The sequence below is a fragment of the Zosterops lateralis genome (assembly GCF_965231275.1).
Source record: "Zosterops lateralis genome assembly, chromosome: Z".
NCBI lineage: Eukaryota > Metazoa > Chordata > Aves > Passeriformes > Zosteropidae > Zosterops > Zosterops lateralis.
Window position 1 is genome coordinate 31,413,725 of NC_139800.1, and position 16,651 is coordinate 31,430,375.

Genomic DNA, 16,651 nt, shown 5'->3' on the forward strand with positions numbered 1-16,651 from the left:
GACAGCTTCACAGTTTCATGAATTTGCTAAGAGCTTACAAGTGAAGATAAAATCTTTTAAAAAGTATCAATTTTTAGCAGATGCTTTAAGGTTCACATCAAGAGTAATGCCTTTCTTTAACTATTAAATTGTTTTGAATTAATCTTTTGCAACACAATGAATAATGCAAACATGCCATTATAAACAACCAGTAACACACTCAGAACTTTACTTCATCATGACAGTTTGGAATTTATTAATTTAAATCCCCCATTGTGACACAAGAGCAGTAACAAAATAGCTGTACACTACTTCTGTTACAAATATAGATGCTATTTAAAGTGACTTTACATACTCTAATGTAGGAATTTCTCACTCTATGCAAAGAATAAGTACAAAAGCAATTCAATAACAGCAGCATCTAGTAATGGTACCATCTAGTTTATTGCATCTTAGCCTACCACAGTGTAACTTCTAGAATAGTTATAAAGACAAAGAGAGTGGAGTTTTTCTGTTATTCACTTACACATAGCTATCAATCTGTTAATACAATTTGACAGACACTCCTAATACTGCTTTTGTGACCCACTAAAATGAATGCCAGTCTTTTGTATTATCCCCTAATAATGACCTGACCATTGCCTGCATTTTCAGTTCGCATTTCTCTTATGTGATAGTTGAGATAGTGGCCTTCCTGCTAAAATTCAGTTTTTGCTAACTAATACGAAGCATCCTGCTGCTAAATAGCATACTAATTTGACTGGTATCTTCCTCTCTCAAAAGACTCAGCTAAAAATTTCTGCAGGAAAATAAATAATGAGAAAAGCATGCTTTATGTGCCAGATTCCTAAGAGTACGGCAGGCAAAGGCAGGCAGGTTACAATTAGCTAAGTGTTTAATTGAGTGCCGTTTTTAGATAAAGTTTTAGTGATGAGAAAGTGATGCATTTATTGACCATGCTGCTGATCTAAGAACAGCTCCATGGTTGCATTGTACTCACTAGACACTTATCTGTGCCTCTAAAATTAATATCCCCAAAATAATAGTTGTAGCTGTCAAAGCTTCTCTTCTGCTTATTACTGATATAAGCCTTCACTGCTGTCTTACTACTCACCTCCACTGTGAGGCATTTTCAGGTCTTTACCCATCTTCAACCCATTACTCCTGGTTGTATGCCTCCTCAGTTCAAGGAGAAGACTACCTTTGCTGCTAGTGATAATGGCAGCAACATCATTAATATCAACTCTTTCCACACTGGCAATATGCAGACAATCTGATGCAGCTAAGCAGAGCTGCTCTGAGAGGTTTGTTCACAGCTCAGATGCAAGCAGCTTGAGGAAATGTCTGCACTTACCCTGTACGTAGTCTTGCATGTTAGAAGAGGACAACCTTCGCTTACAGACACGTCATAAAGTTGTTTTCACCCATATAGACTATAAAATATTCATATTTTAAAAGCCTAGTTCTTCTAATACTACAGTTCTTGGGCATTCTCAATCGCCAGGAATAGTTTCCATGAGTGATGGATTTTTCAGCCCTGAGCACAAGTCCCACAAAACCCACAAACAAAACAAACAAACCAACCAAAACCACCATCACCACCACCAACACCCCCCCCCACTGCTGCCAAAATAATGAAACCCTTAAATCTAAGCCAAGTTAAACACAGTGTTGGTTTTTTTTTTTCTACAGATACACCATGACTTATTAAATTTATATGCACAAAAAGACAAGCAAAATAATCTACCGAAGTCACCAACCAAGTTTCCTCTACTTGAGCATTGTGAAATAATATGGTGATTGAACAGTTTGGGTTGAAAGGAACCTTAAAAATCATCTAGTTCCAAAAGACCATCTAGTCCATTAACCATCTGCCTCCAGATTACATACTTTTTCCCTTATCTCCCAAATCTCTCTTTTAATAATACTTTCTTTCTTCAATAACCTTATTCCTGTTTTCTGACTACTGCTACCCATGCAACTCCCTTGCTGACCTGGTGAATTTATAATTTTTTCCAATATTATTCAAATATCCAAATCCTCTTATCAAAACATTTCAGTTTTCTTGTGTGGTTATTAATGAAAACATTCTTTTTTTGTGGTGACTTACTAATGGGAAAAATATCCATGCGTTTCCACAGTTAACGTAACTTCATCCCAGTGGTTTGACAGGAAGAGAAATACTTCTAATGTATACAAAAATATGGTTAAGTGTTACTTTTCCTCAGTGTTGTAACACAGTCCTGTGAAGCTGAAAGAGCAAGAAGACTACACAAATATTTCCATTCTCTTAACTGTGTGGAGAGTAAACAATATGGTATTATTGACCCTAACCCATCAGGCAGCCAGTTCATGACAATACAGTCAAAGTGACTGTTCCTTTTGTCCTTTTCAGAATAGCAACTGCTTCCTCATGGGTCACCCCTTCTAAACTCTGCCCATTCACAGCAATGATTTGATCCCCCCTCTTCAGGCGTCCATCTTCTGCTGCTGCACCCTGGAACGATAAAATAAGTAACTGCAGACCCACGCATTTCTTTTTCTTCCTGACACACAGTCCTGAAAAGAAAACCCCTTGCAACATTTTTGGTTTTCAGGGATACAAATAGTGCCAACTGTTGAGAAGACTGCTAATTCTGCAGTAGGCTGTGCCCCGTCCAAGTTCCACATCTAGAAATTTGATCTACATGATTGTTTGGTTCCCTTAACTCTGTTTTTCCAGCTAGTATAAGATTTAAATCCTAGTATTATAAAAGTAATATTTTCAAGACCTGGAGAACTTTTCACCAAGTGGTGTAAGCATTATACTTTGATTTACTATAATAATTTAGTATTCATGATTCCCTTTTCTCTGACTCTTTGCTGTTTCCTAGAGCCATCCAAACTATCAAATCCAGGTCAGCATTGGAACTTCTCTGAAGGTCCAGTTCAATAAAACATCTTCCTCTACTACCTGAAGTAAACACGATCTAAATATAAGGCAAGGGAGGTTTTTTCCTGAGTATTAACACAATTCCAGTTGTGAGAGGTGGACAAGACTCTGCTAACAGGCTGAATAATGTATATTTGGAAATTCTCCATCTTTTGAGATGATCTTTTTACAGCCTCCAAATGTTGCAAGCACATTTTTATGAGCCTTTGCACTAAGAAGGAAAAGCTGTGAGAAACTGCAACGTTCTTTTGTCTGCAAATCCAGGTCATGATTTACAGCAGTAACTGGAGTGAACTAATAAATGGATTGATTGAACAAATTTCCACCTACCTTTGCAAACACTGTCTTCACATAAATGGGTAGGTCTCCATGGGGACTGCCATAGCCACCCACAATACTAAAGCCAAGGCCATCTGGTCCTCTATCCAGAGTAATGGTCTTGTACTGAGGAGGTCTAAGAAAGGGAAAAGAGTATTTTGTCTGAACTTTGCATTTAACGTAGAATATTAAAAAAAAAAAAAAAAAAAATTACTCCTTTTAAGTTAACCAATACATTCCCTTTTCCACTATAACTAGAAATACTTTTATTAAAAAGAACTGGCTATTTCAGTTAATGTAAAACACTGTAAACTACCTAATGCCTATATTATATAAAAGTAGCTATTTCAAATACACAGCTCAGGGCATAGTTATGGCTGCTTTGTGCCACCAACAGTGTTTACTAATGAAATACAGAGGCATTGCCAGTATCTCCAGATTCCATAACATCTACTTTGACTGTCCTGTAATGTTTAAAATTGCCTCAAATAGTTTGTGCTATTAAGATTTAATTCCTTCTCTCCTAATAGATGACTGTGTATGTATGTGCTTATTATGCAGATCATTTATAGGTGTATTTATCCACATATACTTTGATAGTAAGAAATTCTGGAATTCTACTTTTCAAAATAGGTATGTGTGACTAAAGAATCCTTTTTCTCTTTCCTTATTCCTAAAAGAAAAAATGCCTCAGATTTATGACAGAGTGTGACACAAAACTTGTTTGCACAATGCACCTTGCAGAAGCAGTACTACTTTGTATACCAGAAACATCTGACACTCCTGATAGCCCAGCACTAGAGAGCACACTATGGAAACAGACATAACAGTGAAAAGAGAATTTCTGAGTGTATCCATTAATCCCAGCTACCCAATCTCAGTGGAACAACAGAGGCTGTAGAAGAAATCAGATCACAACTCTACAGAGAGTAAAAAAAAAAAATGCAGCACAGCAAATTGCATAACGAAAAACAAAAAAGAGGACCTATGGCCCACAGGTCCCATGTATACCAAATATGTTAATTGTTGTTAAGCAAAAAATGTCATTCAACATTTGCTAGAATTTGTAAGGTTTATAGGTTGAATATCATCTAAAGTAACAGGCTACAGAGGCTGTACATTCTATAGTTACTGACCCTAAATCATCCTGAAAAATGCCAGTTGAAGTTAGTCCTGCAAATGAAAGACTGGATGTAGGTGGATCCTGCTGCTGACCAGTTATGACACTCACTTCTCCTCCAGCTACAACCTAGGAACAGAGGTTGGAAATGAGTGACAAAAGAATGCTGACACTAAAGTAGTTCAAGGTACCAGCTGGCAAAACAGTATTCAGAAAATATTCAAAATGTCACTGTGGATTTTTTACCTGCAACTCTATAGTGCCTGAAGCATTTTTTAAGATATTAACAGCTTGGGAATGAGTCATGCCCTCGGTAGATGTTCCACAGATACTAACAATCCTGTCCCCAACCTACAGAAGAAAATGTAAAAAAATCTAACTTAGTTACATAAATTTGTCACTTTCAACAATAGCAGAACTACAAAATGACCCAGTATGAAGGCAGGTAATTCAACATCAGAATTAGCAAATTACACCAGTTTAGTGTAATCAGTGTAAAAAGTACTGATGCTTTACAGAACTGATCCATAACTCTAGAAATACACAGGTTAAAAAACAGAGATGCATTTTGAAGACAGACACATTGAAGTAGCAAATTATCATCAGAGATTCTGTTTGACTGCATCTTGAAATAACATTTTCCAAGAAACCTGAGTCAAATTCAACCACCTTTGATGCAGACTGGATACAGCATGCATTTAAAGTACAGTTTCATATAAAATCCCCCACCCTATATGCAGAGCCTAAAATGTATTCTCTGTGTCCTATGCACAGGAAACATGAGAGATAAAACAGATTGCACACCTACATTTGCAGGAATGACCACCTCACTCAGCAGTGGCACTCGTTTATAGAATGCATCCTTCTGAACCACCTTCTGTGCTTTTAATTTTCACAAGCTGACTAACTTTAAGATCCAATACTGCTTTAGGACCTCCTTTCTTAAGTTAGCACACGCCAGCAATTACACTTTCCCATGCTACCAATCTGAGTTTCTTTTTCATCAATCCAAACAGCCGGAAGAAACTTTCAACAGCCAGAAGTGACTGTATCATTGAACTGCTGGTTTACTGCCTGTCTAGAGTAATTACAATCTTTACAGCCTTCTTAACAATTAACTTACTCTTAATTTCTGAGTCTGAGCTGCAACTCCATTTGGGTGCATCATGGCAATAAATATAGGAACATCTCCAAGAGGACTTCCTACACCTCCAGCAATGCTCACTCCTAGTGAATCTGCAGGATTCTGTTATAGTAATGAAAAAGTATTAGATTTTTCTGGAAAGAAAACCACAGAGAATTGTAAGCTTATCTCAAAAGACCGCTAAACCCCCTCTTTTAGGCAAATTAGAATTCCTGTGTCAAACCAGTTTTAAAGCTACTACGCTTTGCATCACTTCAAGAAAGTAGAGATCAGAATTGATGTTTCTTCTCAGTGGTAGGTGAAAAGTTGCTGATTTAGTTGTGTGTTTTATCTTAATGAAACTAAATAATTACAGAATTCAGCACCTGACTCTTAATGCCAGCATAAAGGTCTGAGCAAGGAAAACCAATGAAATGGGATTGCTGTCCTTAGTGCTGTCTATATGAATATCCTATTATGAATCTCCTGAAGACTAGAATTAATTTTTATGCTTCCTCTAGTGCCCAAATGTTGAAGTGCAAAGCCAATTATTTACCATTGCCCCACAACCAAATACCTCACTGTAAAAACTGCTATTGCAAACTTCTATTTGCAGATTCTACTGTAAAAACAGAATGGCTGAATACAATCCATGTAATTAATCCATGTGAACTAGATGCCAAGCAAAGACAAATAAATATAAATATAAATATTTTTGAAAATAAGATGCAGTTTGTGACTAAGCTCACATGCATAATGAAAGTAACTGAATTTCACACTTGAAAACCTGGCAGCTGTCATGCAAGAACTTACTCATTAAAAATATGTGTGAAGAAAAATATCAAATACCAAAAAACAGCCTTCCAAATCTGGTACAATTCCCCTGACTTGAAACAGAGTCTGCATTTAACTCAATCTGGTAACAATAAAACTATATCCCAGTATCTCTTCCATCTTTTGCTTTCAACACAACTCACAAAATATGATAGCATAAGTCACACTACCTTACATAAAAATATAGGCAGTGGAGATCGTACAGTCCTGAACTGAAAAGACTGACAAATTTATTTCCTGCTCCTTTCCTAAAGCAATGAATAGACCTAGACATCTTTCATTCTGTAAAGACACCTATTGACAACATCTATAAACCCATTCCTGATATATGCCGCTGCATGCTAAAACTTACCTTTTTTATTTCAACTGTTCTTAGTCCCTGTATTTCAGAAGCTGCTGTCCAATGAATTAAAATAAATTAAAAATAAAACGTTAAATTAGCATTCCTAGAAAACTTTTTCAATAAAGTTATCCAAATCACTATGATGATTCTAACTTTTTGCTTCTTCGTTATATACATTTTAATCTGATTTTGATAGTGGCCATCATTACAATAATCAAATTTAAGTACTTCTAGAATAGGTGAAAGAATCAACCATTTTCTCCACTTAAATAACTTTTGGAATAAGATTGCTAAGCATGCTCAAATACAATAGAAGAAAAACATTATTTTCTAGCAATACTTTGATCAGAAATAACTTTGTTCTAAATATAAGCATGAGACAGCTATTCCACACATATCTGTATTTCTATGAATGAGACAGCTAGTCATATGATCTATTTAGATTAAATACAAAATTATGACTCAGCTTAGACTGTCAACATCTAAACTGCTGACATAGGAAGTTTCTAGTTTCTTTTATAAAAAGCTACTACAATATATATACAATGTACTGAGCAGTAACTGCTTCCACAGCATTTTACTGACTGAGGAATTACTTTGAGGCCTACATCATAAAGTTATAACTTTTTAACAGAAAGATCTCAGCTACCAGTTAACACGTATAAAATACTGAAAGCACCAAAAAACTCTCCAACTTACTGGTATTTTTCTTTAGGCCACTTTCAAAGACCTCAGGTGCACTGGACCCAGAAACTGGGAAACTGAACGATGAGAGACTTCCACTTCCTTCACTGACCTACACAATGTTAGAGTGGGATTAGAGAGGAACCTCACTGACCCAGCTACTAAAAGTAAAACTATAACTCACTATATTCAGTTTATTTTCTGCAGTATTTTATTTTTTCTTTGCCCAGTTAAAACTGAGTCAGAGAACTCCACAAAAATTTTGATCACAGATGGCTCTATTTTGATGCATCGTAAGACCAACAGAAATTGTATTTCTACAATCCCATGCAAAGATTTGAAGTGCTTCTTCTGAGGGCCCAACAAGGTCCTGGTATCTCACCTTATAGAAATCTTCTAATGCAAGTCAGCCACAAGTACCACAGTAAGGACAGGACACGAAAGACAGATCTCAGTACTCCTCATGTGGGCTCTCAAATTTTCACCTACTGCATCAGCTACAACTAAGATTAGGCTCTCCACTCAATCTGACCTGCACAATTTCCAGAAAGATTTTCACTCTACTTGAAGGGCAAGTAAAGGAACAACATGGTTCCTAGTGAGAACAGTTCACTGATGGTGATACCCTCTTCAAAACATTCAACACTGTGAACTTCATCTTAGAATAAGACCAGCCAGAGTCTGCATGTTTTCATGTTGTTTAGCAATACTAATTCTGAAGAGAGCCTAAAATGTCAGTCTTATCCAGTCTTAATTTGTTCATTTGAATTTTAATTATATCTTAAATCTATTCATCCCCAGTTCACAACCAAAGGAATTTCTTAAGGCAATTTGTGAGCTTTCAGAACTGTAGCTCCTACTGGAAAGAATCACAGTATAGGCTGCTACAGTATGGAAGATACTTTCAAATGCAGAAATTAATGCGAGGTCTTAACAATCCACCATCAGACCAACAATAAGACAAGTAAGAGAAGTCTGATGGAAAGAGCACAGGTTTCTTGCTTCTGGCAGGCAAGGTTACAGTAAAGAACATGCAAGGAATGGAGAAATTCCCTAAGCTTACTAAAGCAATACTCTACTGCATGCCAACTACTCTGAAAGTAACTAAGAGGTTTAAGGTTGACTCTAGCTTCTTCTGGTACTGATGAGAATTGGAGTTCTCCATGCTTCCAGGCTGGAGCCTGGAGTAAAGTAATTTCTGGATTATATTTTTGGCTGGATCCTGTCTATAACAGATATAATTTGCTAAACTGAACATTTAAAATGGCTACTGAAAAGCTGCAAAAATGTTCCATCTTGGATCAGGTACATGAAAAATAATTGTTATCATAAAACCAATCTTTTTATTTGCTCTCATTATCTAACATTATTTCTCCTAAACTAAGCAGCTTTATAGTTACATACCTGGCTACTCTGGGATGTTCTCCTCTCAGAGTGAAATGGCCCAGCTTTTATTCTTCCAACTTCTAGTCTAACTGTACCTAAGGAACACTAAAAAAATAGTTACTTGTAACAAATGTTTTCTGTCTACAAGAGTAAAACCTACAATATTTAAGTGACTTTCTAGAAAGTGGAAGAAGAAAAAAAATCATGGACAGAGGGAAGAATGATGGACTAGCAATCCTGAAATGAGCACTTCGCCGAGAGAGTTCACGGCAGGACCAGTGACACACACAAAAGTACACCATGATACCCCGTACAGAGCAGGATAATTTTTTTATACCAGATTAATCAGTATTACAATGCAGACATGAAAATCACACAAGAGGACTAATTCTATTACATTGCACTTAATAAGGGATAGCTTCTGAACTGCAATGTCAACATACAACTTTTACACTAAAAACTAAAACCAGTGTAATGCCTTGAAGTCTTAATCATTATTTCTCTTGACATGACTGAGAACATGGCAATTAAACTCATCTCTCTCAAACTTTTGAAATTATCTGCTACCCTGGATAGATATCAATTTAACTAAGAAATTTTGGGCAGAAAATGTCCTAAATGTCTATAGTTTAAGTGAACTTTCTGCATCTGACTCCCAGCAATAAGTTGGGCGATATTGACTGACTGCACATTGGAAAGTCTTTTCACTTTAAGATTTTAACTACACTGTTGAGTATTCACATGTCAACATGAAATGCATGTGTCAGGAGAAAATTCACTCTGCAATTAAATATTTCAAAATCAATACATTATTTTGAAAAAACAGAGGTATCACAAAGGTAAGAGAATTAGATTTTCAACATAATATAAGTAGCATCAAGAGAAGACATCAATCTGCAATGTATAGAAAATTCAGTTTTGTTGCTATTTTGATTTTTTTTCTTTCACTGGGAAGCTGTGTAAACAACACAAACTTCTTCATTCAAAGAATTTATTAATACATGGGGTTGCCTTAATTTATCCTGTTTTAACTTTATTATCCTAAGAGAGATTCATGCATTTGTCAGAAAAATTCACAGTAATAGGCCAATACATGAAAAACAACCAGACATATCAATTCAAACAAGTTTTCAATACTTCATATCTTGTTGCTATTCTCTTAGGGTGACACTAAAAATGATTTATTACTAAATCACTTTTTATTTTATAAATAATGTTGGCTTCTCAATGTCAGGGAAAAGACATGATCAAAGCTCAGGCAAAACCATTCTTCTTTGCTTGTAGGAATTTAGTTGTATTAAACCATATGGGTAACTCTTATTCAAAGTGGAAAATTGAGGAAATATATACCTAAAGTTACCACATCCTCACAATATACAAACACACAAATGAGATTTTAAAATTATGTGTGAAAGTAGGAGGTAATACTTTCCAATGGAACTCGTGAATAAATCAATTCTCATTTAGTTTTATTACACCTTTCTCTCTCTTCCTAAATTCTTCCATTTGATAGATCCATTAAGTCTAGTGAGGGGAAAAGCTGATAGTCTTTTCACATATTTTAGGGGATACTTCAAAAGAAACACTTCAAGAACAAGCAGAATTCTCAGACTGATGACACATACTATCCGTCTCATTCTACTTAAAATACACGGGAATTTTCCAAAGACTATAAAATAATTTTCTAGCAAAATACATTTTAGGCAGTTCAAGACAATTCACTCCTACATCCTACTCCCATGAATGAAAACTGAATGGACACCTGAACAGGAAACAGTGACTGCCTACATGTGAGTGACCATGTTTTATTCCACTTTATTATGTGCACAAAACAATTATTAACAATAATCTGTGTAAGATGTTTTGAAAGCCCATTTCTCAGGGCTATGAAAATTAGCTACAGGTACTACTGAGCAGTCATGAAGTACTTAAAACTTGAATATACAAATGGTAAGTGGAAACTAAGCATCTTCAATTAGATACTCCAAAATGCTTGTCAAAATGAAAGAAAATTCACACACAAAAAGGCATTTTTATTCAGAGGAGAGGTACAACACATGCTGTGTTCTTAAATAAAATTAAAAAACTATCATGTAAGAAGAGAAAAGTACTATAACCAAAGAAGAGTATACTAACAAGTTCACTGTCACAACATAGACCCTGTTCTGGCATTCTCACTAATGGGCACATGCTGAAAATACAGAAGTCCTCCTATCGCTCTTTCTGACCACTGCTCTCCTCCAGGATCTCTGCTCCCCAATAAATCCAAAACCTCAAAGATCTGTTAAAGATCTGGAAAAACATACCTTTGAATGTGAGTGTTAAGAAGCATGATCATGTGCCTATGTATCCAAGAAACAGCTATAATTAGTGTCTGTTAAATTTTTGCAGTGAAAGGGTTTTCCACTGAAAATGCTGACTCAGTGGAATCCTTACTATGCAGTATGTCTCAAAACTCTGGACTGAAAAACAGACAAGCTGGTTGACCAGCTGTATTTCCTGCCAGACTACTGGAAATACTGTATATCTGACTTCATTCTGATCTGGAAACAGGGAAAGGATATCAGAAACAAAAAATTATCAAGAATAGGTTGGCTCCAAGAACCAGAGATAATTACTTCAGTGAACTCTGAAAAAGCAGTTTTTTATACCAAATGAATGCTTGGTCACTGAAAAATGCCTTGTAGTATTTAATGAATGTAAGTTGACACAAAACATATATAATAATAAAAACCAAAGATTAACATCTCCTAGTAGATCAGGTTACTCAGAGCCCCATCCAACCTGGCCTTGTAAACTTCCAGGGACGAGGCATTCACACCTTCTCTGGGCATCCTATTCCAGTGCTTCACCATCCTCACATTAAAGAATTTCTGTCTAACAACTAATCTAAACTTACTCTTTTGGTTTAAAACCATTCCCTCTTGTCCTATAACTTACAGGCACTTTGTAAACAAACTATGAAAGTAGTCACTTTTAGCACAACTACTCTACTGAACTCTCCATCATTCAAATTCAGCTCTGCATATCTTTCTGAAAATGTGAGACAGCTAACCAGCTATCAGTTTGTTCGACAAAATACAGTTGCAAATTTTCAGTTATCTAGGTAATGGTATTCTATAAAGGTCTTCTATAAACCCTATGTTCATAAACATCTGGGTTTCTGCATGACCACTTCTCCCAGTTTTATCAGGCAAAGTATCAAAATCTGAATGTTCTAGAATTCAGGAAGCTTAAATTTGGATCCCCAACTCATCTCACTAACATCTCAGTAACAGTCTGATCTCAATCGGAGTAAAGTTAAAGCTTTCAAAATATCTGGATCTCAATTTTTCACTCTTATTCATCTTCTCTTTTCTCAATACCTTTAGCAAAGCTGCAACAGCCTCCTGATTAGCATTTCGGACATCTTCTCCATTCACGGTCAATATCTGGTCTCCTTGCATCAATCTCCCATCTGTATCTGCTATTCCTCCTTTGACAATGTCTGACACAAACACACCTGTGTCATTTCTGCAAATACACACACAATTTTACATTACAGTACTGTTTGACAGTCATGTTTATGGCTTGCTGTTGGGAACACAATAATCATTGTATCTTTTTTCTGTTGAGTAACACTGGCTTAGTTCCTCTAGGGAAGGCTGGTTAGCTTAAGCACAAAAATAAGATGTACGGCCTTCAAGCCCACAGGATCTGAGCAACCAGACCACAAAAGAAACAGGATAAGCAAGTTCCAGACACTGAATTTCCAGGTATATTACATACCTTTTCCCAACAATACTCAGCCCGAGGCCTTTACCAGGCTTCTTCTGGAGCTCTATATTCAGCACATCATACATGTCTTCCTCCTTGTACTGGGTTTCATCTCTGTACACAGTCAGTCGAACTTTTTGGGGTGTCTGTCGCAGGACATTAATGGCTTCATCATGTGTGGCATTCCTGAGGTCAATTCCATTCACCTGCAGTGAAAGCATACAATGGTAAATTGTGCAGTACCTTCCAGAAGACAAATACAACAGGCTTAGCTAGTAATGAAAACAAAAGCAACCAAAGAAATCACCATACCTCTAGTATCTGATCACCAGCCCACAGTCGTCCATCTTTCGATGCTGCTCCTTCTTCATATACTTCATGGATAATGATTGCTCCCTGCCAACAAAAACAACAACAAAATTGCACAGTGAAAGAAGGCACCATTTTGAACCAAAAGTAACTGAAAATTGTTACTAAAATCCATCAATGACAAGTCAAATGGAATCAAAGTCAGATGCATGATGAATAAATTACTGAAACATTTAAGAAGCACATTTATATTTTTAATTTTAGAAAGGGCTTTCTTTTTATTTCTGTTTCTTTTGCGTCCTTCTATAAATGCTATAGAAACATATGAAAAAATATCTCTTCTATCAGACTTTAATTTCGTTACTGTTATTTCACTTGAGTGACACATATATTTTTCCAACCAACCAGCAAAGTGTCTGCTCCTCCAACAATGCTCAGACCAAGGCCAGTCCGCCCTTTGGAGATATCAATGGTTGTTTCACATCCAGGAATGATGGGACAAGTAGCTGGGTCAGAGGTTAACATGGCTGGAGTTGAAGATCTGCTTGTGTCTAAAACAACAATGAAACATCCTGGTTTCAGTAACAGAGTTCAGTATTATGAAAGTGACTTTAAAAAAGCATTTTTCAGAGTTCACCGACAGCTGTACAGCAATAGCTGAACAGCTGATGCATCAAAAATGTTGCTGACAATTCTCCCTCCACCTCAGAGAAGTACTATCCTATATTTTATTTGCCATGCCTAGAGTTTTTACTTCATCAAATACCTGGAATATAATCTGGATAGCTAAAGCAGATATTGTATACAACCTATTCTATTTAAGATAGAATTGAATTTAAACATCCATATGATGTGTGTATTACTTGAGTTAATATTAATTTAGAAGTGTGTTTCTTGATCAATAACTATCATCCATCAGAAATGTCTTTCCACTCTGAAGGAGAAGAGTCAAACATAGCTACTCATAAATGGCAAGACAATAAACCATTCTCTTTTTCCACAAAAAAAGACATTCATTCAAAGGAATGCCTTTCACTTAGTTCTAGACAACCACGACAGCGGCACCTGCTGCATGTCTGAGATGGAGGAAAAAATCCTTTCATCCTCCTGCCTCTACAACAGGAAGGCAAAATGTAGGTCTTCAGTATGGGGGCACAATACTTTATTTATATAAATATGTAATCTGAAAATATTAGAAAATGCAGAAGACAGCTCAGTGCATACAAAAAGGGAAAACTTACAAGCCAGGTCTTGGTTTTTATGTTACAACCCCAGTGAATAAAGACACAGAAGGAAAACATTACTTTTGACTGCTTCTGGTTCTGGTGAGCTGGAAGTGGGGACAGCGGCTGCTGGTGGTTGCATATTCCTCTTCTCTGCTGGGACAGTGCTGGGAGGGGCTGGTGCTGTAGTCAGGTTATCTGTCTCTGCTGGGTTGATTGTAAGCCTCACTACAGATTTGGATGTCTTCAGGAGACTAATAAACTGAATGATAAAGAGAAAAGCGTATGAAAATTGTAACCAGATTGTTCAGATACAAACCAAAAATAAAGCAAAATAACAGTTCTGCAAAACAGAGCTACTAGTCACAATCCTGCAGGTTTTCTCATAAGAAACAAACAAAAATATTGATGTTTTTTCTAAGAAACCTTTTTTTCACAAAACTTTGCAAACTATACCAGATGAGAATACTGCAGTCTTTCAATGGCTTCTCTAGACAAGACCTATATTGTATAGCAATTATTAGAGAAATAGAAGTATTGCCTTTTAATGCTGGGTGGAGCCCAATTCTTATCTCACAGAAGTCAATCCCAAAATGCCTACTGAACTAAAAAAATGTGCAACAGTTATTCTGGAAGAAAAACCTGAAAATAGACCTGAACTATGAAAGGGAAAGAAGGACACCAGGGTGTAACACAAAATCTAGTTCAAAGAGATACTGAAGACCCTTTAAAATCAATTGCCATCTTACAGAAAAGACACCAAATCTCTTGATTTCAGTAGAGATATTTTCAGAAATTACTTACTCAATCTCTGTTCTTACAAAGCTTACCTACCCCTATCTTCTTACAGGCACCTTCACTATCTCTTACTTATTTACTGCCCCAGAGATAGCAGTACATCAAAGAGTAAGATTGATGTTCTCCTAATTGCCCTCTAACAAACAGAAAGTCATCTACTCATGCCTAAAGAATGACTTTTCTTGGTAGCAAGGCAGGTGCTAGAAAAAAGGCCTCCTTGATTTACTACAGAACCCAAACTGAGTTTGCAGAGCTAGAAGCTAGAAATAAATCTTGTTATTTAAGAATGGAGATATTTTTCTCCAAAGATTTGAAATACTATGCTTGGAATATAATGAGGTTGTTACTACAGACAGTTCCCATGGATAAGCACAGTTTATGACTTGATTTACACTGATACAACTCACTCGTGTAAATTTATGCATATTAGTTTTACTGGTTCTAACACTTTTAAAGTGGACTAGCTATGCAGAGCCATTATTAAGCAATAGTTCATGGCTTTTATCCCACTACTAAGTGTCTCTCAGTCATCAGGTCTGAACCACAGGGAAAATAAAATCACATTTGAAGCAGAGAGAGGATTCATGCCATGCACTAATGTAAAAGAACAGTTGAGCTGTAAATTTAGGCTTTAGATTATTTTGCAGTAGTATCTGTATCCATACAGTGCCTGCAGATCTTTGTTTTTTTAGCCAGCTTTGAAAATTAAGTATAGTGAGAACCTCACTAGTTTAAGACACAATCACCTCCTACATTAGGCAGCGTGCTTTCTGTAACATTCCTGACACTTCAGAAGCACCTTTTCTACAGGATATCCCACAACAATTTCATCATCCACTGCCAGAATCACATCTCCAACTTTGATTCGTCCATCCTGAAAAAATATAAAATAAAAAATATGAACAATGGATGCTATTCCAAAAAACATTCTTCATTCCCAAACTAGATTTAAACATTCTCACACCTTTGCAGCCGCACCATGATCTGTTAAACTTTTAATAACGACTCCATTAGTTGTGTCTTCTTCACTAATGGCAATTCCAAACCCTCCTTGATCCTGAGGCAAACAAAAAAATATAAATGGTTAAGTACTGTCACATCAAAATGTTAGAATATAATCACTAAGGATTAGTGAAGCCTACTGACACATTAAGTCTGAGGTTTCACAATGCACTGATATTTTTGTTCTAAACCATTTCAGGAATAGATTCCGCCAACAGTACAAACAGTATACTGACTACCAAGATAAATCTGAAACACTTCTAAATGCAGACCCATTCCTTAGAAACTTACAAGGTAAATTGTAATTCAGTTTTCACTTTGAACAATTAAGGCATTGATTTTACCTAAGGAACCATCAGTAGATGGCAATAAAAAGTTCAGCCAATAGAGTAAGAGAATACTTCTTCCAGAAACACAAAGCAATTGGCAAATCAAAAGCAGTCCTCTGTGAAGAAAACTTTGGGGTCCGTTCCCAAACAGGAAGAGTAGATCTCTAGAAATCTCTTTTCCAACTTTTAGTGACTAAGAGACTGTCATAAGAGGGACAGAATTACTAAATCGAATGGCTACTGAATAAAAATGTGCCTGATGTAAACTCAGTACGTACCTTAGGAAGTTCCACATATTGAATGTTTTTACATGAACTCAAGTAAGAAAATGCGCTTGGGTTTGCAACGCTGATATCAATCTAAAGGAAAAAGAAAATGCACCTGTAAGTGACTATATCCAACATTTTGCACCAAAACAAAGTAGTGCACACACATTTAAAGGGAGTCTGCTCATTTTCTAGTTTCATTTAAACTTCTAAAACCCCATTGATGGGAATACGAGACTTACTTTATAG

General features: G+C 36.3%; 1 protein-coding gene and 1 long non-coding RNA gene across 8 annotated transcripts in view; one reads left to right on the plus strand and one right to left on the minus strand.

Moving 5' to 3' along the window:
• Positions 1 to 16,651, plus strand: part of LOC310922969 — a 279,318-nt gene that overhangs the window by 29,488 nt on the left and 233,179 nt on the right. The window lies entirely within an intron of this gene.
• The window catches only part of MPDZ (multiple PDZ domain crumbs cell polarity complex component), a 91,856-nt gene continuing 76,824 nt past the window's right edge, over positions 1,620 to 16,651 (minus strand). For 6 of the 7 annotated variants that reach the window (XM_083883090.1, XM_083883088.1, XM_083883089.1 and 3 more), the window contains 16 exons: positions 16,415 to 16,495; positions 15,770 to 15,862; positions 15,605 to 15,679; positions 14,089 to 14,269; positions 13,190 to 13,335; positions 12,788 to 12,871; positions 12,488 to 12,681; positions 12,085 to 12,232; positions 8,738 to 8,824; positions 7,349 to 7,445; positions 6,659 to 6,702; positions 5,473 to 5,595; positions 4,596 to 4,700; positions 4,366 to 4,478; positions 3,242 to 3,365; positions 1,620 to 2,476 (listed from right to left, as the gene is read on the minus strand). In XM_083883090.1, the coding sequence (XP_083739216.1) occupies positions 2,330 to 2,476; positions 3,242 to 3,365; positions 4,366 to 4,478; positions 4,596 to 4,700; positions 5,473 to 5,595; positions 6,659 to 6,702; positions 7,349 to 7,445; positions 8,738 to 8,824; positions 12,085 to 12,232; positions 12,488 to 12,681; positions 12,788 to 12,871; positions 13,190 to 13,335; positions 14,089 to 14,269; positions 15,605 to 15,679; positions 15,770 to 15,862; positions 16,415 to 16,495 (1,842 nt within the window). In that variant the 3' untranslated portion in view covers positions 1,620 to 2,329. The remainder of the gene's footprint in view (positions 2,477 to 3,241; positions 3,366 to 4,365; positions 4,479 to 4,595; positions 4,701 to 5,472; positions 5,596 to 6,658; positions 6,703 to 7,348; positions 7,446 to 8,737; positions 8,825 to 12,084; positions 12,233 to 12,487; positions 12,682 to 12,787; positions 12,872 to 13,189; positions 13,336 to 14,088; positions 14,270 to 15,604; positions 15,680 to 15,769; positions 15,863 to 16,414; positions 16,496 to 16,651) is intronic. The other variant, XM_083883087.1, reaches the window with a different exon arrangement.